The sequence below is a fragment of the Pelophylax lessonae genome (assembly GCF_965119305.1).
Source record: "Pelophylax lessonae genome assembly, chromosome: 13".
Lineage (NCBI taxonomy): Eukaryota > Metazoa > Chordata > Amphibia > Anura > Ranidae > Pelophylax > Pelophylax lessonae.
The window spans coordinates 2,284,327-2,307,165 of record NC_138780.1 but is presented as its reverse complement, the minus strand read 5'-3'; the positions used below and the strand labels follow the sequence as shown (position 1 = coordinate 2,307,165).

Sequence of the window (22,839 nt, the reverse complement as noted above, 5' to 3'; positions counted from 1 at the left end):
CTTGAAGTCTGTCTGTCCTCTTCTCTATCTGTTCCCTGATGTCTGTCTGTCCTCTTCTCTATCTGTTCCCTGACGTCTGTCTGTCCTTCTCTCTATCTGTTCCCTGACGTCTGTCTGTCCTTCTCTCTTTCTGTTCCCTGACGTCTGTCTGCCCTCTTCTCTATTTGTTCCCTGACGTCTGTCTGTCCTTCTCTATCTGTTCCCTGACGTCTGTCTGTTCTTCTCTCTTTCTGTTCCCTGACGTCTGTCTGTCCTCTTCTCTATCTGTTCCTTGACGTCTGTCTGTCCTTCTCTCTATCTGTTCCCTGACCTCTGTCTGTCCATCCATGTCTCCCCATCTCACTGTCTGTCCATCCATGTCTCCCCTTCTCACTGTCTGTCCCTCCATGTCTCCCCCTCTCACTGTCTGTCCATCCATGTCTCTCCATCTCACTGTCTGTCCATCCATGTCTCCCCCTCTCACTGTCTGTCCATCCATGCCTCCCCCTCTCACTGTCTGTCCATCCATGTCTCCCCCTCTCACTGTCTGTCCATCCATGTCTCCCCCTCTCACTGTCTGTCCATCCATGTCTCCCCCTCTCACTGTCTGTCCATCCATGTCTCCCAATCTCACTGTCTGTCCATCCATGTCTCCCCCTCTCACTGTCTGTCCATCCATGTCTCCCCCTCTCACTGTCTGTCCCTCCATGTCTCCCCCTCTCACTGTCTGTCCATCCATGTCTCTCCATCTCACTGTCTGTCCATCCATGTCTCCCCATCTCACTGTCTGTCCATCCATGTCTCCCTCTCTCACTGTCTGTCCATCCATGTCTCCCCCTCTCACTGTCTGTCCATCCATGTCTCCCTCTCTCACTGTCTGTCCATCCATGTCTCCCCATCTCACTGTCTGTCCATCCATGTCTCCCCCTCTCACTGTCTGTCCATCCATGTCTCCCTCTCTCACTGTCTGTCCATCCATGTCTCCCGCTCTCACTGTCTGTCCATCCATGTCTCCCCATCTCACTGTCTGTCCATCCATGTCTCCCCTTCTCACTGTCTGTCCATCCATGTCTCCCCCTCTCACTGTCTGTCCATCCATGTCTCCCGCTCTCACTGTCTGTCCATCCATGTCTCCCCATCTCACTGTCTGTCCATCCATGTCTCCCCATCTCACTGTCTGTCCATCCATGTCTCCCCCTCTCACTGTCTGTCCATCCATGTCTCCCCCTCTCACTGTCTGTCCATCCATGTCTCCCCCTCTCACTGTCTGTCCACCCATGTTTCTCCATCTCACTGTCTGTCCATCCATGTCTCCCCCTCTCACTGTCTGTCCATCCATGTCTCCCCATCTCACTGTCTGTCCATCCATGTCTCCCGCTCTCACTGTCTGTCCATCCATGTCTCCCCCTCTCACTGTCTGTCCATCCATGTCTCCCCATCTCACTGTCTGTCCATCCATGTCTCCCCATCTCACTGTCTGTCCATCCATGTCTCCCCCTCTCACTGTCTGTCCATCCATGTCTCCCTCTCTCACTGTCTGTCCATCCATGTCTCCCCCTCTCACTGTCTGTCCATCCATGTCTCCCTCTCTCACTGTCTGTCCATCCATGTCTCCCCATCTCACTGTCTGTCCATCCATGTCTCCCCTTCTCACTGTCTGTCCATCCATGTCTCCCCCTCTCACTGTCTGTCCATCCATGTCTCCCCCTCTCACTGTCTGTCCACCCATGTTTCTCCATCTCACTGTCTGTCCATCCATGTCTCCCCCTCTCACTGTCTGTCCATCCATGTCTCCCCATCTCACTGTCTGTCCATCCATGTCTCCCGCTCTCACTGTCTGTCCATCCATGTCTCCCTCTCTCACTGTCTGTCCATCCATGTCTCCCCCTCTCACTGTCTGTCCATCCATGTCTCCCCCTCTCACTGTCTGTCCATCCATGTCTCCCGCTCTCACTGTCTGTCCATCCATGTCTCCCCCTCTCACTGTCTGTCCATCCATGTCTCTCCATCTCACTGTCTGTCCATCCATGTCTCCCCCTCTCACTGTCTGTCCATCCATGTCTCCCCCTCTCACTGTCTGTCCATCCATGTCTCTCCATCTCACTGTCTGTCCATCTATTTCTCCCTCTCTCACTGTCTGTCCATCCATGTCTCCCCCTCTCACTGTCTGTCCATCCATGTCTCCCCCTCTCACTGTCTGTCCATCCATGTCTCCCCCTCTCACTGTCTGTCCATCCATGTCTCCCCATCTCACTGTCTGTCCATCCATGTCTCCCCTTCTCACTGTCTGTCCCTCCATGTCTCCCTCTCTCACTGTCTGTCCATCCATGTCTCCCCCTCTCACTGTCTGTCCATCCATGTCTCCCCCTCTCACTGTCTGTCCATCCATGTCTCTCCATCTCACTGTCTGTCCATCTATTTCTCCCTCTCTCACTGTCTGTCCATCCATGTCTCCCCCTCTCACTGTCTGTCCATCCATGTCTCCCCCTCTCACTGTCTGTCCATCCATGTCTCCCCCTCTCACTGTCTGTCCATCCATGTCTCCCCATCTCACTGTCTGTCCATCCATGTCTCCCCTTCTCACTGTCTGTCCCTCCATGTCTCCCCCTCTCACTGTCTGTCCATCCATGTCTCCCCCTCTCACTGTCTGTCCATCCATGTCTCCCCATCTCACTGTCTGTCCATCCATGTCTCCCTCTCTCACTGTCTGTCCATCCATGTCTCCCCCTCTCACTGTCTGTCCATCCATGTCTCCCCCTCTCACTGTCTGTCCATCCATGTCTCCCCATCTCACTGTCTGTCCATCCATGTCTCCCCTTCTCACTGTCTGTCCATCCATGTCTCCCCCTCTCACTGTCTGTCCATCCATGTCTCCCTCTCTCACTGTCTGTCCATCCATGTCTCCCCCTCTCACTGTCTGTCCATCCATGTCTCCCCCTCTCACTGTCTGTCCATCCATGTCTCCCCCTCTCACTGTCTGTCCATCCATGTCTCCCCCTCTCACTGTCTGTCCATCCATGTCTCCCTCTCTCACTGTCTGTCCATCCATGTCTCCCTCTCTCACTGTCTGTCCATCCATGTCTCCCTCTCTCACTGTCTGTCCATCCATGTCTCCCCATCTCACTGTCTGTCCATCCATGTCTCCCCCTCTCACTGTCTGTCCATCCATGTCTCTCCATCTCACTGTCTGTCCATCCATGTCTCCCCCTCTCACTGTCTGTCCATCCATGTCTCCCCCTCTCACTGTCTGTCCATCCATGTCTCCCTCTCTCACTGTCTGTCCATCCATGTCTCCCTCTCTCACTGTCTGTCCATCCATGTCTCCCTCTCTCACTGTCTGTCCATCCATGTCTCCCTCTCTCACTGTCTGTCCATCCATGTCTCCCCCTCTCACTGTCTGTCCATCCATGTCTCCCTCTCTCACTGTCTGTCCATCCATGTCTCCTCCTCTCACTGTCTGTCCATCCATGTCTCCCCATCTCACTGTCTGTCCATCCATGTCTCCCCCTCTCACTGTCTGTCCATCCATGTCTCCCCCTCTCACTGTCTGTCCATCCATGTCTCCCCATCTCACTGTCTGTCCCTCCATGTCTCCCGCTCTCACTGTCTGTCCCTCCATGTCTCCCGCTCTCACTGTCTGTCCCTCCATGTCTCCCCCTCTCACTGTCTGTCCATCCATGTCTCCCCCTCTCACTGTCTGTCCATCCATGTCTCCCCCTCTCACTGTCTGTCCATCCATGTCTCCCCATCTCACTGTCTGTCCATCCATGTCTCCCCTTCTCACTGTCTGTCCCTCCATGTCTCCCCCTCTCACTGTCTGTCCATCCATGTCTCCCCCTCTCACTGTCTGTCCATCCATGTCTCCCCATCTCACTGTCTGTCCATCCATGTCTCCCTCTCTCACTGTCTGTCCATCCATGTCTCCCCCTCTCACTGTCTGTCCATCCATGTCTCCCCCTCTCACTGTCTGTCCATCCATGTCTCCCCATCTCACTGTCTGTCCATCCATGTCTCCCCTTCTCACTGTCTGTCCATCCATGTCTCCCCCTCTCACTGTCTGTCCATCCATGTCTCCCTCTCTCACTGTCTGTCCATCCATGTCTCCCCCTCTCACTGTCTGTCCATCCATGTCTCCCCCTCTCACTGTCTGTCCATCCATGTCTCCCCCTCTCACTGTCTGTCCATCCATGTCTCCCCCTCTCACTGTCTGTCCATCCATGTCTCCCTCTCTCACTGTCTGTCCATCCATGTCTCCCTCTCTCACTGTCTGTCCATCCATGTCTCCCTCTCTCACTGTCTGTCCATCCATGTCTCCCCATCTCACTGTCTGTCCATCCATGTCTCCCCCTCTCACTGTCTGTCCATCCATGTCTCTCCATCTCACTGTCTGTCCATCCATGTCTCCCCCTCTCACTGTCTGTCCATCCATGTCTCCCCCTCTCACTGTCTGTCCATCCATGTCTCCCTCTCTCACTGTCTGTCCATCCATGTCTCCCTCTCTCACTGTCTGTCCATCCATGTCTCCCTCTCTCACTGTCTGTCCATCCATGTCTCCCTCTCTCACTGTCTGTCCATCCATGTCTCCCCCTCTCACTGTCTGTCCATCCATGTCTCCCTCTCTCACTGTCTGTCCATCCATGTCTCCTCCTCTCACTGTCTGTCCATCCATGTCTCCCCATCTCACTGTCTGTCCATCCATGTCTCCCCCTCTCACTGTCTGTCCATCCATGTCTCCCCCTCTCACTGTCTGTCCATCCATGTCTCCCCATCTCACTGTCTGTCCCTCCATGTCTCCCGCTCTCACTGTCTGTCCCTCCATGTCTCCCGCTCTCACTGTCTGTCCCTCCATGTCTCCCCCTCTCACTGTCTGTCCATCCATGTCTCCCTCTCTCACTGTCTGTCCATCCATGTCTCCCCCTCTCACTGTCTGTCCATCCATGTCTCCCTCTCTCACTGTCTGTCCATCCATGTCTCCCCATCTCACTGTCTGTCCATCCATGTCTCCCCATCTCACTGTCTGTCCATCCATGTCTCCTCCTCTCACTGTCTGTCCATCCATGTCTCCCCATCTCACTGTCTGTCCATCCATGTCTCCCCCTCTCACTGTCTGTCCATCCATGTCTCGCGCTCTCACTGTCTGTCCATCCATGTCTCCCGCTCTCACTGTCTGTCCATCCATGTCTCCCCCTCTCACTGTCTGTCCATCCATGTCTCCCCATCTCACTGTCTGTCCATCCATGTCTCCCCCTCTCACTGTCTGTCCATCCATGTCTCCCCATCTCACTGTCTGTCCCTCCATGTCTCCCCCTCTCACTGTCTGTCCCTCCATGTCTCCCCATCTCACTGTCTGTCCATCCATGTCTCCCCATCTCACTGTCTGTCCATCCATGTCTCCCCTTCTCACTGTCTGTCCATCCATGTCTCCCCTTCTCACTGTCTGTCCATCCATGTCTCCCCCTCTCACTGTCTGTCCCTCCATGTCTCCCCATCTCACTGTCTGTCCATCCATGTCTCCCCATCTCACTGTCTGTCCATCCATGTCTCCCCTTCTCACTGTCTGTCCATCCATGTCTCCCCCTCTCACTGTCTGTCCATCCATGTCTCCCCATCTCACTGTCTGTCCCTCCATGTCTCCCCCTCTCACTGTCTGTCCCTCCATGTCTCCCCATCTCACTGTCTGTCCATCCATGTCTCCCCATCTCACTGTCTGTCCATCCATGTCTCCCCATCTCACTGTCTGTCCATCCATGTCTCCCCTTCTCACTGTCTGTCCATCCATGTCTCCCCTTCTCACTGTCTGTCCATCCATGTCTCCCCCTCTCACTGTCTGTCCCTCCATGTCTCCCCATCTCACTGTCTGTCCATCCATGTCTCCCCATCTCACTGTCTGTCCATCCATGTCTCCCCTTCTCACTGTCTGTCCATCCATGTCTCCCCCTCTCACTGTCTGTCCATCCATGTCTCCCCCTCTCACTGTCTGTCCATCCATGTCTCCCCCTCTCACTGTCTGTCCATCCATGTCTCCCCCTCTCACTGTCTGTCCATCCATGTCTCCCCCTCTCACTGTCTGTCCATCCATGTCTCCCCCTCTCACTGTCTGTCCATCCATGTCTCCCCCTCTCACTGTCTGTCCATCCATGTCTCCCCCTCTCACTGTCTGTCCATCCATGTCTCCCCCTCTCACTGTCTGTGTTCTGCCCCCTGCAGGTGTGTAATAGTAACAGTAATTGTCACTGTGAGCGGGGTTGGGCTCCCCCGGACTGCGGCAGGTCTGGAGATGGCGGCAGCGTGGATAGCGGTCCGATGGCTCTGGAGCACGGTCAGTATACAGCGTTTTTTTTCTGTGGCGCCCGTTCTTTGCCACGGTTCTGTGCCACCTAACGTGTCCCGTATTACTCCCTATAGGGGGCGGCTCCACCTCCATCACCATCCTCATCGTCCTCGTCGTCCTCTTCCTCCTCGTCCTTGTCGTCATGTGCTACGTGAAACGCGGCGCTCTACAGAGGAAGATCTCCGGAATGTTCACCAACGGCAGCAAGTGCCAATATCGGTCTGTTACCGCTTTCCTCGGAGCTCCGCCCTAAGATAGGCGCCTAACACCTGCTGGATACATGGTGTATTCACTTCTTCCCCTCCTCCTTCTCTGATTACAGGGTGACGCAGACCAGCAGCCAGCTCCGCCCACAGCGCCCTCCTCCGCCCCACTGGACTCAGAGTACCGAGCTGCAGGTCATGTCTGCCAGAAACCAGGTGAGCAAAAAAAAAAATGGCTGCTGGGAGGAAATAGCAGAGCTCTCATTGGCTCAGCAGGCAGGAACCGCCCTAAACCTGAAGATGGGCGGGGCTTCTGCTCAAAAAATGTCCTTCCTAAAAAGGATTGCTGGACTCCCTGCAGTGGCACCGCCCACCATCCGCTCCATGTTTTCTCCTGGTTCTCTGACCCTGGAATAGTCAGAAATTTTCCGTCTGTATGCGGGGTTACCGGTTCTCCATTCCCCGCCCCCGCCATTTCTATCTTCATCACTCCACTAATGACTCTACTATGTCAAATCCTATTGGCTGGTGTTATAGGAGGCTGCAAATATATGCTCTGCCCAGTCCAGGCTGCAGAAAGCTGCTCTCTGATTGGCTGTCATGGGTTTCAGATGAGTCTCCTCCATGTGCCGCCATACTGAGAACCCCGCCGCCGCATTTTCTGTATGTGACTTCCAACTGGATTAACCCGAAACTAACCAATCACCATCTCTTCTCTTCTCTTCTCACCCACCTACCTTCTATCATCTGTGCACCCTTCTCTCCTCCCCTCTTCTGCCCCCCTTCTCCTCCGTTTTTTCTCTTCCTCCCCCCTCTCTTCCTCTCTTCTACCCTTTCTCATACTTCTTCTCCCTCTTCCCTTCCCTTTCCATCTTTTCCCAACTCATTTCTTCTTATTTCCTCCTCTCCTCTCTCCCCTTCCTCCTCTCCTCTCTCCCCTTCCTCCTCTCCTCTCTCCCCTTCCCTTCCTCCTCTCCCCTTCCCTCTCTTCTCTCCCCTTCCTCCTCTCCGCTTCCCTCTCTTCTCTCCCCTTCCTCCTCTCCCCTTCCCTCTCTTCTCTCCTCTTCCTTCTCTCCCCTTCCTTCTCTCCCCTTCCTCCTCTCCCCTTCCCTCTCTTCTCTCCCCTTCCCTCTCTTCTCTCCCCTTCCCTTCCTCCTCTCCCCTTCCTCCTCTCCCCTTCCCTCTCTTCTCTCCCCTTCATCCTCTCCCCTTCCCTCTCTTCTCTCCCCTTCCTTCTCTCCCCTTCCCTCTCTTCTCTCCCCTTCCCTCTCTTCTCTCCCCTTCCTCCTCTCCCCTTCCTCCTCTCCCCTTCCCTCTCTTCTCTCACCTTCCTCCTCTCCCCTTCCTTCTCTCCCCTTCCTCCTCTCCCCTTCCCTCTCTCCCCTTCCTCCTCTCCCCTTCCCTCTCTTCTCTTCTCTCCCCTTCCCTTCCTCCTCTCCCCTTCCCTCTCTTCTCTCCCCTTCCTCCTCTCCGCTTCCCTCTCTTCTCTCCCCTTCCTCCTCTCCCCTTCCCTCTCTTCTCTCCCCTTCCTTCTCTCCCCTTCCTTCTCTCCCCTTCCTCCTCTCCCCTTCCCTCTCTTCTCTCCCCTTCCCTCTCTTCTCTCCCCTTCCCTCTCTTCTCTCCCCTTCCCTTCCTCCTCTCCCCTTCCTCCTCTCCCCTTCCCTCTCTTCTCTCCCCTTCCTCCTCTCCGCTTCCCTCTCTTCTCTCCCCTTCCTCCTCTCCCCTTCCCTCTCTTCTCTCCCCTTCCTTCTCTCCCCTTCCCTCTCTTCTCTCCCCTTCCCTCTCTTCTCTCCCCTTCCTCCTCTCCCCTTCCCTCTCTTCTCTCCCCTTCCTCCTCTCCCCTTCCCTCTCTTCTCTCCCCTTCCCTCTCTTCTCTCCCCTTCATCCTCTCCCCTTCCCTCTCTTCTCTCCCCTTCCTTCTCTCCCCTTCCCTCTCTTCTCTCCCCTTCCCTCTCTTCTCTCCCCTTCCTCCTCTCCCCTTCCTCCTCTCCCCTTCCCTCTCTTCTCTCCCCTTCCTCCTCTCCCCTTCCTTCTCTCCCCTTCCTCCTCTCCCCTTCCCTCTCTCCCCTTCCTCCTCTCCCCTTCCCTCTCTTCTCTTCTCTCCCCTTCCCTTCCTCCTCTCCCCTTCCCTCTCTTCTCTCCCCTTCCTCCTCTCCGCTTCCCTCTCTTCTCTCCCCTTCCTCCTCTCCCCTTCCCTCTCTTCTCTCCCCTTCCTTCTCTCCCCTTCCTTCTCTCCCCTTCCTCCTCTCCCCTTCCCTCTCTTCTCTCCCCTTCCCTCTCTTCTCTCCCCTTCCCTTCCTCCTCTCCCCTTCCTCCTCTCCCCTTCCCTCTCTTCTCTCCCCTTCCTCCTCTCCGCTTCCCTCTCTTCTCTCCCCTTCCTCCTCTCCCCTTCCCTCTCTTCTCTCCCCTTCCTTCTCTCCCCTTCCCTCTCTTCTCTCCCCTTCCCTCTCTTCTCTCCCCTTCCTCCTCTCCCCTTCCCTCTCTTCTCTCCCCTTCCTCCTCTCCCCTTCCCTCTCTTCTCTCCCCTTCCTCCTCTCCCCTTCCCTCTCTTCTCTCCCCTTCCCTCTCTTCTCTCCCCTTCCTCCTCTCCCCTTCCTTCTCTCCCCTTCCTCCTCTCCCCTTCCCTCTCTCCCCTTCCTCCTCTCCCCTTCCCTCTCTTCTCTCCCCTTCCCTTCCTCCTCTCCCCTTCCTCCTCTCCCCTTCCCTCTCTTCTCTCCCCTTCCCTTCCTCCTCTCCCCTTCCTCCTCTCCCCTTCCCTATCTTCTCTTCCCCTTCCCTTCCTCCTCTCCGCTTCCCTCTCTTCTCTCCTCTTCCTCCTCTCCCCTTCCCTCTCTTCTCTCCCCTTCCTTCTCTCCCCTTCCTTCTCTCCCCTTCCTTCTCTCCCCTTCCTCCTCTCCCCTTCCCTCTCTTCTCTCCCCTTCCTCCTCTCCCCTTCCCTCTCTCCCCTTCCTCCTCTTCTCTCCCCTTCCTCCTCTCCTCTCCCCTTCCTCCTCTCCCCTTCCCTCTCTTCTCTCCCCTTCCTCCTCTCCCCTTCCCTCTCTTCTCTCCCCTTCCCTCTCTCCTCTCCCCTTCCCTCTCTCCTCTCCTTTCCTATGTTCACCTGCCTCATCTCATCACCTTCTCCTTGTCCTCACCCTCCATCCTCTGTCCTGGCTGCTCCTCCCCCATTCCTCTCGGCTCTCTTCTCCGGGTCTAAGGACGGCTCTTCTCCTGCTCAGTGTGATATAGAGGGCTCCGAGCGGCCCGACCCTCCATCCAAGCCTCTCCCGCCTGACCCGGTCCCGAGGCACGGCCAGGTAATGTACAGCGGTGTTCTGGGTGTGTAACGCCCCCCTGTGGCTGGTGTGGTGGTCAGACTCTCCGCTAATCCTAGCTGTGGTGTGGTGTGGCCCCTGTAGTTCCTGAGTGCCCCCCCCCCCCCCCCCGGCTTTGCATGTCTTTCTGCTTTTATATTGTGCCCCCCCTTGTGTATAAATCTGCTCCACCCTCTTATTAACCCTCTCTGTGCCCCGCCCCCTGCATGGCTGTCAATCATTCTTACAGCTCTTTTTATCCAGGCTGACCCTCAGGAACGGCCACCGGCGCCTAACCGGCCCCTCCCAGCCGACCCACGACAGGCCAAGGTAACCCGCCGGGCATTCTAGACGTGCATTGTGTGCGACTGCTGGCAGCGGGATCTACAACCAATGCTATGATAATGAGCCAATAACACGCCCCGCCTGCTTGGCTCCTCCCCTTCTTTCCCCTGGAACTATAGTCTCACTTCCGTAGGTGTGTCAGGGGTCCTAACCCTCCCCTTACTCCAGCAAGAGTCTGCAGCCCTGAAGTAAGCTGATGATCCAGGAGGAGGAAGGGGAGGAGCTAAGCAGGCTGTGTGCTGTCACATGATTATAAAGTGGGTGGTGCCATGGATTTATGAAATGATCGTTCTCAGTATTGGGGTGACGGCTTCATTACTGTCCAGTAACCCCGCCCCCTACATTCTCCACCAATCTGTATTTGTGCCGCCGCAGGTCGCTGTGAAGCCGCCGCCTCCTCCTAAGAAACCGTTACCGACGAAGCCCACCCAGCCCTGCCAGGACCCCCTGCTGGGCGCGCCGACCTATCCCGAGCGAATCATCGCACTTCCATTACGGTAAGGACGGCCCAACCGAACCAGAGAGTGACAGTGCTCCCCCCCCCCCCTCACCAAAGAGTGACAGTGCTCTCCCCCCCCTCACTAGAGGGGTTCCCACCATTATGAGGGGTTCTCACCATCCCTGTGCCCATTATGAGGGGTTCCCTCCATCCCTGTGCCCATTATGAGGGGTTCCCACCTTCCCTGTGCCCATTATGAGGGGTTCCCACCATCCCTGTGCCCATTATGAGGGGTTCCCACCATCCCTGTGCCCATTATGAGGGGATCTCACCTTCCCTGTGCCCATTATGAGGGGTCCCCACCATCCCTGTGCCCATTATGAGGGGTTCCCTCCATCCCTGTGACCGTTATGAGGAGTTCCCTCCATCCCTGTGCCCATTATGAGGGGTTCTCACCATCCCTGTACCTATTATGAGGGGTTCCCACCATCCCTGTGCCCATTATGAGGGGTTCTCACCATCCCTGTACCCATTATGAGGGGTTCCCACCATCCCTGTGCCCATTATGAGGGGTTCCCACCATCCCTGTGCCCATTATGAGGGGTTCCCTCCATCCCTGTACCCATTATGAGGGGTTGCCACCATCCCTGTGCCCGTTATGAGGGGTTCTCACCATCCCTGTGCCCATTATGAGGGGTTCCCACCATCCCTGTGCCCATTATGAGGGGTTCCCTCCATCCCTGTGCCCATTATGAGGGGTTCCCACCATCCCTGTGCCCATTATGAGGGGTTCTCACCATCCCTGTGCCCATTATGAGGGGTTCCCTCCATCCCTGTACCCATTATGAGGGGTTCCCTCCATCCCTGTGCCCATTATGAGGGGTTCCCTCCATCCCTGTACCCATTATGAGGGGTTCCCTCCATCCCTGTACCCATTATGAGGGGTTCCCACCATCCCTGTGCCCATTATGAGGGGTTCCCACCATCCCTGTGCCCATTATGAGGGGTTCCCACCACCCCATTCCTTCTGGGTGGAATACGTAGTAATTTTCTATATTTGTGACGCGGCTCTTTCTCTCTCCTCCTCCAGGCAGGCTCCTCCTCCCCCGTACCCAGGATGGACCCCCAGAGCGTGACAGAGACCTTGAGGCTCCCCATTAGAGGGCGGGTCCCCTGACTCCGGTGAAGATGACGCTGCTCCCTGTATAGCGACTACTGCAATACTGTACATAGTACCGGGGTGTCCGCACCCCCTGCACTGTATCCCCGGCACCCCCTAGCTGGACTCGTGGGGCCCCCTGATTCCCTGGACTTCCGCTGTGCTGTACATATCTCATTCTGATCGTGTGTTTTTATATTGAGTGCGTGATGGGCGGGGCGACGCAGCTATGTGCAATAAAGGGGAGGGACGACGACGGCGAGGCTGAGTGGTGGAGACAGGTGAATGGGCGGAGTCTTTTTTGCCGTGGCATCTCAGGGTAGAAGATTCCAGTGACGATTGACAATGCCCTGGCCAGCAGGTGGCATCATTAGACTATCCTGAATCGCTGTTCCTGATGCTGCCAGCAGATGGCGCCATTACACCATCCTGAATCGCTGTTCCTGATGCTGCCAGCAGATGGCGCCATCACACCATCCTGAATCGCTGTTCCTGGTGCTGCCAGCAGATGGCGCCATTACACCATCCTGAATCCACAGCTTAGCCAATGTCACAATTCTGATTAAAGTGCCCAGACTGCCCCCTTGTGTCTTCCTTTCATTATTGCGGGTGAAGCTGCGGATGAGCATGACGGCTCACAGGGTGCGGGAGGTGTTATGATGATGGTGAAACATTTGGGGGGAGGGGGAACAATCGCTCAGCCTAATATGGAGCTGGGAATACATTGTAAGACTTTTCTAACAGATGTAAAGTGGGCGGGGCTGCTCGGCGCCCTGTGTCCCCATTCAGGAGATTCCCCTCACTTCCTGTTCCTGGTGACACCTTGTGTGTCAGGGTGAGGCTGTGTCACTTGGACAGAAAGTGAGGAGGAATAAGAACCCAGCAGAGGGCCTGGCCCATGCCCCCCCGAAACCAGATGGGTTTGTTCAGCGATGAATCACAATTGTTTCTATTGGTAGGATGTCTTTTCCTGGCAATAGGGAACAGCAAATCTGACCCCCTCCTATACTATGTGCCTGAGTTATGTCATGCTGATGGACGGCAATGCTTAGACATAGCATGGTGTCACAAGAAGTGAGGGGCCCCCAGTGTCAAAGGAAGGGTGGAGGGTCCCTGGTGTCAGAGGAAAGGTGGGGGGTTCCCGGTGTCAGAGGAAAGGTGGGGGTCCCTGGTGTCAGAGGAGGGGTGGGGGGCCCCCGGTGTCAGAGGAAGGGTGGGGGTTCCCCGGTGTCAGAGGAAGGGTGGAGGGTCCCTGGTGTCAGAGGAGGGGTGGGGGTCCCTGGTGTCAGAGGAGGGGTGGGGGGCCCCCGGTGTCAGAGGAAGGGTGGGGGTCCCTGGTGTCAGAGGAGGGGTGGGGGGCTCCCGGTGTCAGAGGAAGGGTGGGGGTTCCCCGGTGTCAGAGGAAGGGTGGGGGGTCCCTGGTGTCAGGGGAAAGGTGGGGGTTCCCGGTGTCAGAGGTGGGGGGTCCGCGGTGTTAGGGGAAAGGTGGGGGTTCCCGGTGTCAGAGGTGGGGGGTCCGCGGTGTCAGGGGAAAGGTGGGGGTTCCCGGTGTCAGAGGAAGGGTCGGGGGTCCCTGGTGTCAGAGGAAAGGTGGGGGGTTCCCAGTGTCAGAGGAAAGGTCGGGGGGATCACTGGAATTGGGGGGTTCCTGGATCAGAGGCTCTGCAGACAGATAAGATGTGAATGTCCCCGGTGTCAGAGGTAGGGTGGGGGTTTCCCGTGTCAGAGGAAGGGTTGGGGGGTCCCTGGTGTCAGGGGAAGGTGGGGGGTTCCCGGTGTCAGAGGAAAGGTGGGGGGTCCCTGGTGTCAGAGGAAAGGTGGGGGTCCCTGGAATTGAGGGGTCCCTGGATCAGAGGAAAGGTCGGGGGGGTCCCTGGAATTGAGGGGTCCCTGGATCAGAGGAAAGGTCGGGGGGGTCCCTGGAATTGAGGGGTCCCTGGATCAGAGGAAAGGTCGGGGGGGGGTCCCTGGAATTGAGGGGTCCCTGGATCAGAGGCTCTGCAGACAGATAAGATGTGAATGTCCCCGGTGTCAGAGGTAGGGTGGGGGTTTCCCGTGTCAGAGGAAGGGTCGGGGGGTCCCTGGTGTCAGGGGAAGGTGGGGGGTTCCCGGTGTCAGAGGAAAGGTGGGGGGTCCCTGGAATTGAGGGGTCCCTGGATCAGAGGGAAGGTCGGGGGGGTCCCTGGAATTGAGGGGTCCCTGGATCAGAGGAAAGGTCGGGGGGGTCCCTGGAATTGAGGGGTCCCTGGATCAGAGGAAAGGTCGGGGGGGGTCCCTGGAATTGAGGGGTCCCTGGATCAGAGGCTCTGCAGACAGATAAGATGTGAATGTCCCCGGTGGAGCCATCTATGGAATTCCTCCCTCCAGTCATAGTTCTCTATCAGACCCCCCCTCCCCCGCCTGTCTCCAGGGCCCGGGTGGTCCTCTCATCCTTTGTACCGATCATCAGATAGGCGTCTCCCCCCCCCCCCCCCATACCTGTCTGCTGCCCTCTGATTGGTGGCCTCTCCGCCCCCAGGACAAGGCTGGACCCCCGGTGACCCCCCGCTGCATGCAGGTGAGACGCCCAGACCACTCCATCCAATACAAGTCCCTGCCTGTACCACAGGAGCTTACACTCTAATGTCCCCTCCCCCACACTCACACACTATTATTATTATACATTTACACAGTGCATTGCAAAAGTATTCACACCCTTGGAAATTTCCCACATTTTGTTATATTGGGCAGACTAGATGGGCCAAATGGTTCTTATCTGCCGACACATTCTATGTTTCTATGTTACACCCAGAAATGTATTTTATTGGGATTTTCTGTGATAGACGACACAAAGTGTCCATAATTGTGAAGTGGAAGGAAAATGATAAATGATACAAATAAATGAGACTGGGGCGGAGCTTCACCTTCCAGCAGGACAACGACCCGAAACATCCAGCCAGAGCTACAATGGAATGGTTTCATGTGTTAGAATGGCCCAGTCACAGTCCAGACCTAAATCACATTGAGAATCTGTGTCACAGACGCTCTCCATCCAATCTGACAGAGATGAGATATTCTGCAAAGAAGAATGGGCAGAAATGTCCTCTCTAGATGTGCAAAGCTGGTAGAGACATCCCCAAAAAGACTCCCAGCTGTAATTGCAGGCAAAGGCGGAGCTACAAAGTATTGACTCCGGGGGGTGAATACAAATGCAGCCACACTTTTCACAGATTTATTAGTATCATTTATCATTTTCCTTCCACTTCACAATTTTGGCCACTTTGTGTCGGTCTATCACATAAAATCCCAATAAAATACATTCACGTTTTTGGGTGTAACTTGAGAAAATGTGGGAAATTTCAGGGGGTGTGAATACTTTTGCAAGGCTCTGATATATACCACAGCACTGTACAGAGCGGTCAATCCTGGCTCATTAATTATGGCTCCGCCCAGAAGCAGGTGATGGGGTCATTCCCAGCCATAGAAACCGGTCGGGGAGGGGGGGGGGGGTCGGTATCAGGGAAGGGTCCAGGAAGAGGACCGGTCGGACCGGTTCCCCCATTATCTCCGCCCCCCTGATGGCGCTCCGGCCCATTGGTCAGCAATTTGGTAATGACACGGTGGGGGGGTAATTATTGATCAAAGCCGCTCAGATCAATTGATGGGAAAGATTCTTCACTAAGTGGAGGCTGACCTCCCTCCGCCCAATCACAGAGCCACGTGTGTGCATGCCCCTCCCACCTCCACTACAACCGGACCCCCAAATGTATCATTTATTACATAGAGAATATGAGACAAATGTCACCCCGAAATCATCATCCCAATATTGGAGGCTGGAAATTGTTTCTAATATTGGAGGCTGAGTACAGTTTGTGATATTGGAGGCCGAGTATAGTTTGTAATATTGGAGGCTGAGTATAGTTTGTAATATCGGAGGCTGAGTATAGTTTGTAATATTGGAGGCCGAGTATAGTTTGTAAAATTGGAGGCCGAGTACAGTTTGTAATATTGGAGGCTCAGTATAGCTTGTAATATTGGAGGCTGAGTATAGTTTGTAATATTGGAGGCCGAGTACAGTTTGTAATATTGGAGGCCGAGTACAGTTTGTAATATCGGAGGCCGAGTACAGTTTGTAATATCGGAGGCCGAGTACAGTTTGTAATATTGGAGGCTGTGTACAGTTTGTAATATTGGAGGCTGAGTACAGTTTGTAATATTGGAGGCCGAGTACAGTTTGTAATATTGGAGGCCGAGTATAGTTTGTGATATTGGAGGCCGAGTACAGTTTGTAATATCGGAGGCCGAGTACAGTTTGTAATATCGGAGGCCGAGTACAGTTTGTAATATCGGAGGCCGAGTACAGTTTGTAATATTGGAGGCTGTGTACAGTTTGTAATATTGGAGGCTGAGTACAGTTTGTAATATTGGAGGCCGAGTACAGTTTGTAATATTGGAGGCCGAGTATAGTTTGTGATATTGGAGGCCGAGTACAGTTTGTAATATCGGAGGCCGAGTATAGTTTGTAATATCGGAGGCCGAGTACAGTTTGTAATATCGGAGGCCGAGTATAGTTTGTAATATCGGAGGCCGAGTATAGTTTGTAATATCGGAGGCCGAGTACAGTTTGTAATATCGGAGGCCGAGTACAGTTTGTAATATCGGAGGCCGAGTACAGTTTGTAATATTGGAGGCTGTGTACAGTTTGTAATATTGGAGGCCGAGTACAGTTTGTAATATTGGAGGCCGAGTATAGTTTGTAATATCGGAGGCTGAGTATAGTTTGTAATATCGGAGGCTGAGTATAGTTTGTAATATTGGAGGCCGAGTACAGTTTGTAATATTGGAGGCCGAGTACAGTTTGTAATATTGGAGGCCGAGTATAGTTTATAATATTGGAGGCCATGGAGGCCGAGTACAGTTTGTAATATTGGAGGCTGTGTATAGTTTGTAATATTGGAGGCCGAGTACAGTTTGTAATATTGGAGGCTGTGTACAGTTTGTAATATTGGAGGCTGAGTACAGTTTGTAATATCGGAGGCCGAGTACAGTTTGTGATATTGGAGGCTGAGTACAGTTTGTTATATTGGAGGCTGAGTACAGTTTGTAATATCGGAGGCCGAGTACAGTTTGTAATATCGGAGGCCGAGTACAGTTTGTGATATTGGAGGTCGAGTACAGTTTGTAAAATTGGAGGCCGAGTACAGTTTGTAATATTGGAGGCTGAGTACAGTTTGTAATATTGGAGGCTGAGTACAGTTTTGTAATATTGGAGGCTGAGTACAGTTTGTAATATTGGAGGCTGAGTACAGTTTGTAATATTGGAGGCCGAGTACAGTTTGTAATATCGGAGGCCGAGTACAGTTTGTGATATCGGAGGCCGAGTACAGTTTGTGATATCGGAGGCCGAGTACAGTTTGTAAAATTGGAGGCCGAGTATAGTTTGTAATATCGGAGGCCGAGTACAGTTTGTAATATTGGAGGCCGAGTACAGTTTGTAATATCGGAGGCCGAGTATAGTTTGTAATATCGGAGGCCGAGTACAGTTTGTGATATTGGAGGCCGAGTACAGTTTGTAATATCGGAGGCCGAGTACAGTTTGTGATATCGGAGGCCGAGTACAGTTTGTGATATCGGAGGCCGAGTACAGTTTGTGATATCGGAGGCCGAGTACAGTTTGTAAAATTGGAGGCCGAGTATAGTTTGTAATATTGGAGGCCGAGTACAGTTTGTAATATTGGAGGCCGAGTACAGTTTGTAATATCGGAGGCCGAGTACAGTTTGTGATATCGGAGGCCGAGTACAGTTTGTGATATCGGAGGCCGAGTACAGTTTGTAAAATTGGAGGCCGAGTATAGTTTGTAATATCGGAGGCCGAGTACAGTTTGTAATATTGGAGGCCGAGTACAGTTTGTAATATCGGAGGCCGAGTATAGTTTGTAATATCGGAGGCCGAGTACAGTTTGTGATATTGGAGGCCGAGTACAGTTTGTAATATCGGAGGCCGAGTACAGTTTGTGATATCGGAGGCCGAGTACAGTTTGTGATATCGGAGGCCGAGTACAGTTTGTGATATCGGAGGCCGAGTACAGTTTGTAAAATTGGAGGCCGAGTATAGTTTGTAATATTGGAGGCCGAGTACAGTTCGTAATATTGGAGGCTGAGTACAGTTTGTAATATTGGAGGCCGAGTACAGTTTGTAATATTGGAGGCCGAGTATAGTTTGTGATATTGGAGGCCGAGTACAGTTTGTAATATCGGAGGCCGAGTATAGTTTGTAATATTGGAGGCTGAGTATAGTTTGTAATTTTGGAGGCTCAGTATAGTTTGTAATATCGGAGGCCGAGTACAGTTTGTGATATTGGAGGTCGAGTACAGTTTGTAATATTGGAGGCTCAGTATAGTTTGTAATATTGGAGGCCGAGTACAGTTTGTAATATCGGAGGCCGAGTACAGTTTGTGATATTGGAGGCTGAGTATAGTTTGTAATATTGGAGGCTGAGTATAGTTTGTAATATCGGAGGCCGAGTATAGTTTGTAATATTGGAGGCTGAGTATAGTTTGTGATATTGGAGGCTGAGTATAGTTTGTAATATTGGAGGCTGAGTATAGTTTGTAATATTGGAGGCTGAGTATAGTTTGTAATATCGGAGGCCGAGTATAGTTTGTAATATTGGAGGCCGAGTACAGTTTGTGATATTGGAGGCTGAGTACAGTTTGTGATATTGGAGGCCGAGTACAGTTTGTAATATTGGAGGCTGAGTATAGTTTGTGATATCGGAGGCCGAGTATAGTTTGTAATATTGGAGGCTGAGTACAGTTTGTAATATTGGAGGCTATGAATAGATAGGAGTTAAGATCTCAGCGTTGGGGGGGTAAATAAAACCCAGACTTGGGGTATTAGAAGGAGGCAGACACGGTGGCCCCGCCCCCCTCGCTGTGATTGGTCGGAATTCCTGGATTCAATGATTCCTGAACATGAAATCTGAGCGAGGAATCCGTCCGTCTCCCCGGACTCCCCATTGCCTCTGTGGCCCCGGAGTGGGCGGAGCCGGGAGACCTTCATTGTCTCCGCCCCCAATCTGAGGACAATCCGCCATTTTCCAGCGTTTCTCGCGGTGCGATGGCCCCGCCCCCCCCGGTGATCAATAAAAGGGAGAAAATTTGCCAATTTTTGTGAAATACAAAGGAAAAAAATACGGCCAACGGTCGCTGATAAGGGGGAGGGGCTTGCACGCCGAACTGCCATTTTTCTAAAAAATCCAGTTAAAAAAAGCCTGGAATCAGCAAACTCCGCCCTCAAACCGGCTGGGATCAGCCAATGGGGATGGGTCTTGAGGCGTTCAGACGCGGCGGTTAGGGGGGGATGGGGGAAACGTGCGGGAAATCTCGCCGCGGCAGTAGAAATGAAGTCGTAGTTTAATGAGTTTTTCTGGGGGTGCCGAGCCTTCGGAGGGGTCAGCGGCGGCGGCGGCACGCCATGGCGGAGCGCTGGGATCTGAGGGCGCCGCGCTCTTCTCTTGGCGGATAATTTGCTCGCTCGGAAAGCCGAGGCGCCGTCTAATGAGGAATCTCGTTAGCTCGGCGGTTTTCCTGTTCTCTATTAGCGGGAAAAGGCCTCTGACAGCGAGAGGATTAAACTCAGGGCGCTAAAAACTCGCCGAGAACGGCGTAATGAGGCTGCGGGGGAGGGGAGGGGGGGGGTCGTCCACATTTTATCTCCCTATCTCATGTCTGTATATCCCTGGAAGTACCGGAGAGGAGGCCGGCGTGCTGGGAATTTTCCTGATCCTGCGCTGTGGGCGGGTCCCCTCTGACTCCGCCTTCTGTGCGGGGGGGAGATTGCGGTTGGGAGGAAAGTTGACCAGCATGCTGGAAATTCTCTGACCTCTCTAAGGCCTGGCGGGACCATTCTGGGCGGATCACCTGATTGGACGCAGCGCTGCAAATATGGCATTGGGCCGCCCAATGAGGACAGGCGTGGTCACTTTCAGGTGGATGCCGGCCGGGATATCGTGGCTGGAGTCTCACTCCTCCTGCTGCATTCTCCATCTTATAGAAAACATACGTCCAGCAGGGTTGGTGGAAGCCCCTCTGGGAGGTGGGTGGAGACCTCAGCTGACCGCCAGCTCCACCCACAACCGAAATGACAGAATTGGGTGGAGGCGGAGCCGCGACAATCAATGTAACAAATGAGAACAATGCACCCAGCGGATCGGGGGAGGGGAGCGGGAATATTTACAAACATGGAAACATCGGTAATAAATATTTCCACCAGGAAGACAAAACAGGAAATAGAAAGATACAAAATATAAATCTGTGCGGGGTCAGCGGGAGGTCAATGCTGAGGATGATCAGTCCAGGCAGGAAAGGGTTACCTCTGATGGATGATGAGGATTATACTCTCTCTGGACAGGAAAGGGTTACCTCTGATGGATGATGGGGATTATACTCTCTCTGGACAGGAAAGGGTTATCTCTGATGGATGATGAGGATTATACTCTCTCTGGGCAGGAAAGGGTTACCTCTGATGGATGATGGGGATTATACTCTCTCTGGACAGGAAAGGGTTACCTCTGATGGATGATGGGGATTATACTCTCTCTCTGGACAGGAAAGGGTTACCTCTGATGGATGATGAGGATTATACTCTCTCTCTGGACAGGAAAGGGTTACCTCTGATGGATGATGAGGATTATACTCTCTCTCTGGACAGGAAAGGGTTACCTCTGATGGATGATGAGGATTATACTCTCTCTCTGGGCAGGAAAGGGTTACCTCTGATGGATGATGGGGATTATACTCTCTCTGGACAGGAAAGGGTTATCTCTGATGGATGATGAGGATTGTACTCTCTCTCTGGACAGGAAAGGGTTACCTCTGATGGATGATGGGGATTGTACTCTCTCTGGACAGGAAAGGGTTACCTCTGATGGATGATGAGGATTATACTCTCTCTGGGCAGGAAAGGGTTACCTCTGATGGATGATGAGGATTGTACTCTCTCTCTGGACAGGAAAGGGTTACCTCTGATGGATGATGAGGATTATACTCTCTCTCTGGACAGGAAAGGGTTACCTCTGATGGATGATGGGGATTGTACTCTCTCTGGACAGGAAAGGGTTACCTCTGATGGATGATGAGGATTATACTCTCTCTGGGCAGGAAAGGGTTACCTCTGATGGATGATGAGGATTGTACTCTCTCTCTGGACAGGAAAGGGTTACCTCTGATGGATGATGAGGATTATACTCTCTCTGGACAGGAAAGGGTTACCTCTGATGGATGATGAGGATTATACTCTCTCTGGACAGGAAAGGGTTATCTCTGATGGATGATGAGGATTATACTCTCTCTGGGCAGGAAAGGGTTACCTCTGATGGATGATGGGGATTATACTCTCTCTGGACAGGAAAGGGTTACCTCTGATGGATGATGGGGATTATACTCTCTCTCTGGACAGGAAAGGGTTACCTCTGATGGATGATGAGGATTATACTCTCTCTCTGGACAGGAAAGGATTACCTCTGATGGATGATGAGGATTGTACTCTCTCTGGACAGGAAAGGGTTACCTCTGATGGATGATGAGGATTATACTCTCTCTCTGGACAGGAAAGGGTTACCTCTGATGGATGATGAGGATTATACTCTCTCTCTGGACAGGAAAGGGTTACCTCTGATGGATGATGAGGATTATACTCTCTCTCTGGGCAGGAAAGGGTTACCTCTGATGGATGATGGGGATTATACTCTCTCTGGACAGGAAAGGGTTACCTCTGATGGATGATGAGGATTGTACTCTCTCTCTGGACAGGAAAGGGTTACCTCTGATGGATGATGGGGATTGTACTCTCTCTGGACAGGAAAGGGTTACCTCTGATGGATGATGAGGATTATACTCTCTCTGGGCAGGAAAGGGTTACCTCTGATGGATGATGAGGATTGTACTCTCTCTCTGGACAGGAAAGGGTTACCTCTGATGGATGATGAGGATTATACTCTCTCTGGGCAGGAAAGGGTTACCTCTGATGGATGATGAGGATTATACTCTCTCTCTGGACAGGAAAGGGTTACCTCTGATGGATGATGAGGATTATACTCTCTCTCTGGACAGGAAAGGGTTACCTCTGATGGATGATGGGGATTATACTCTCTCTGGGCAGGAAAGGGTTACCTCTGATGGATGATGAGGATTATACTCTCTCTCTGGACAGGAAAGGGTTACCTCTGATGGATGATGAGGATTATACTCTCTCTCTGGACAGGAAAGGGTTACCTCTGATGGATGATGAGGATTATACTCTCTCTCTGGACAGGAAAGGGTTACCTCTGATGGATGATGGGGATTATACTCTCTCTGGACAGGAAAGGGTTACCTCTGATGGATGATGAGGATTATACTCTCTCTGGACAGGAAAGGGTTACCTCTGATGGATGATGAGGATTATACTCTCTCTGGGCAGGAAAGGGTTACCTCTGATGGATGATGGGGATTATACTCTCTCTGGACAGGAAAGGGTTACCTCTGATGGATGATGAGGATTATACTCTCTCTCTGGACAGGAAAGGGTTACCTCTGATGGATGATGAGGATTATACTCTCTCTGGACAGGAAAGGATTACCTCTGATGGATGATGAGGATTATACTCTCTCTGGGCAGGAAAGGGTTACCTCTGATGGATGATGAGGATTATACTCTCTCTCTGGACAGGAAAGGGTTACCTCTGATGGATGATGAGGATTGTACTCTCTCTGGACAGGAAAGGGTTTCCTCTGATGGATGATGAGGATTATACTCTCTCTCTGGACAGGAAAGGGTTACCTCTGATGGATGATGAGGATTATACTCTCTCTGGACAGGAAAGGGTTACCTCTGATGGATGATGAGGATTATACTCTCTCTGGACAGGAAAGGGTTACCTCTGATGGATGATGAGGATTATACTCTCTCTCTGGACAGGAAAGGGTTACCTCGGATGGATGATGAGGATTATACTCTCTCTCTGGACAGGAAAGGGTTACCTCGGATGGATGATGAGGATTATACTCTCTCTCTGGACAGGAAAGGGTTACCTCTGATGGATGATGGGGATTTTACTCTCTCTCTGGAC

The 22,839-nt window shown here is 53.0% G+C and overlaps 1 protein-coding gene across 4 annotated transcripts in view; it reads left to right on the top strand.

The window, feature by feature from the left end:
* ADAM15 (ADAM metallopeptidase domain 15) overlaps positions 1-12,044 on the top strand; it is a 71,199-nt gene extending 59,155 nt beyond the window's left edge. The window contains exons 18-24 of one of the 4 annotated variants that reach the window (XM_082275107.1): positions 6,187-6,298; positions 6,385-6,529; positions 6,633-6,729; positions 9,732-9,809; positions 10,071-10,136; positions 10,527-10,648; positions 11,681-12,044. In XM_082275107.1, coding sequence (XP_082131233.1) covers positions 6,187-6,298; positions 6,385-6,529; positions 6,633-6,729; positions 9,732-9,809; positions 10,071-10,136; positions 10,527-10,648; positions 11,681-11,726 — 666 coding nt within the window. In that variant the 3' untranslated portion in view covers positions 11,727-12,044. Of the gene's footprint in view, positions 1-6,186; positions 6,299-6,384; positions 6,530-6,632; positions 6,730-9,710; positions 9,810-10,070; positions 10,137-10,526; positions 10,649-11,680 lie in introns of all 4 variants that reach the window. The other 3 variants (XM_082275106.1, XM_082275108.1, XM_082275109.1) reach the window with 3 other exon arrangements.
* Positions 12,045-22,839: the final 10,795 nt, after the last annotated feature.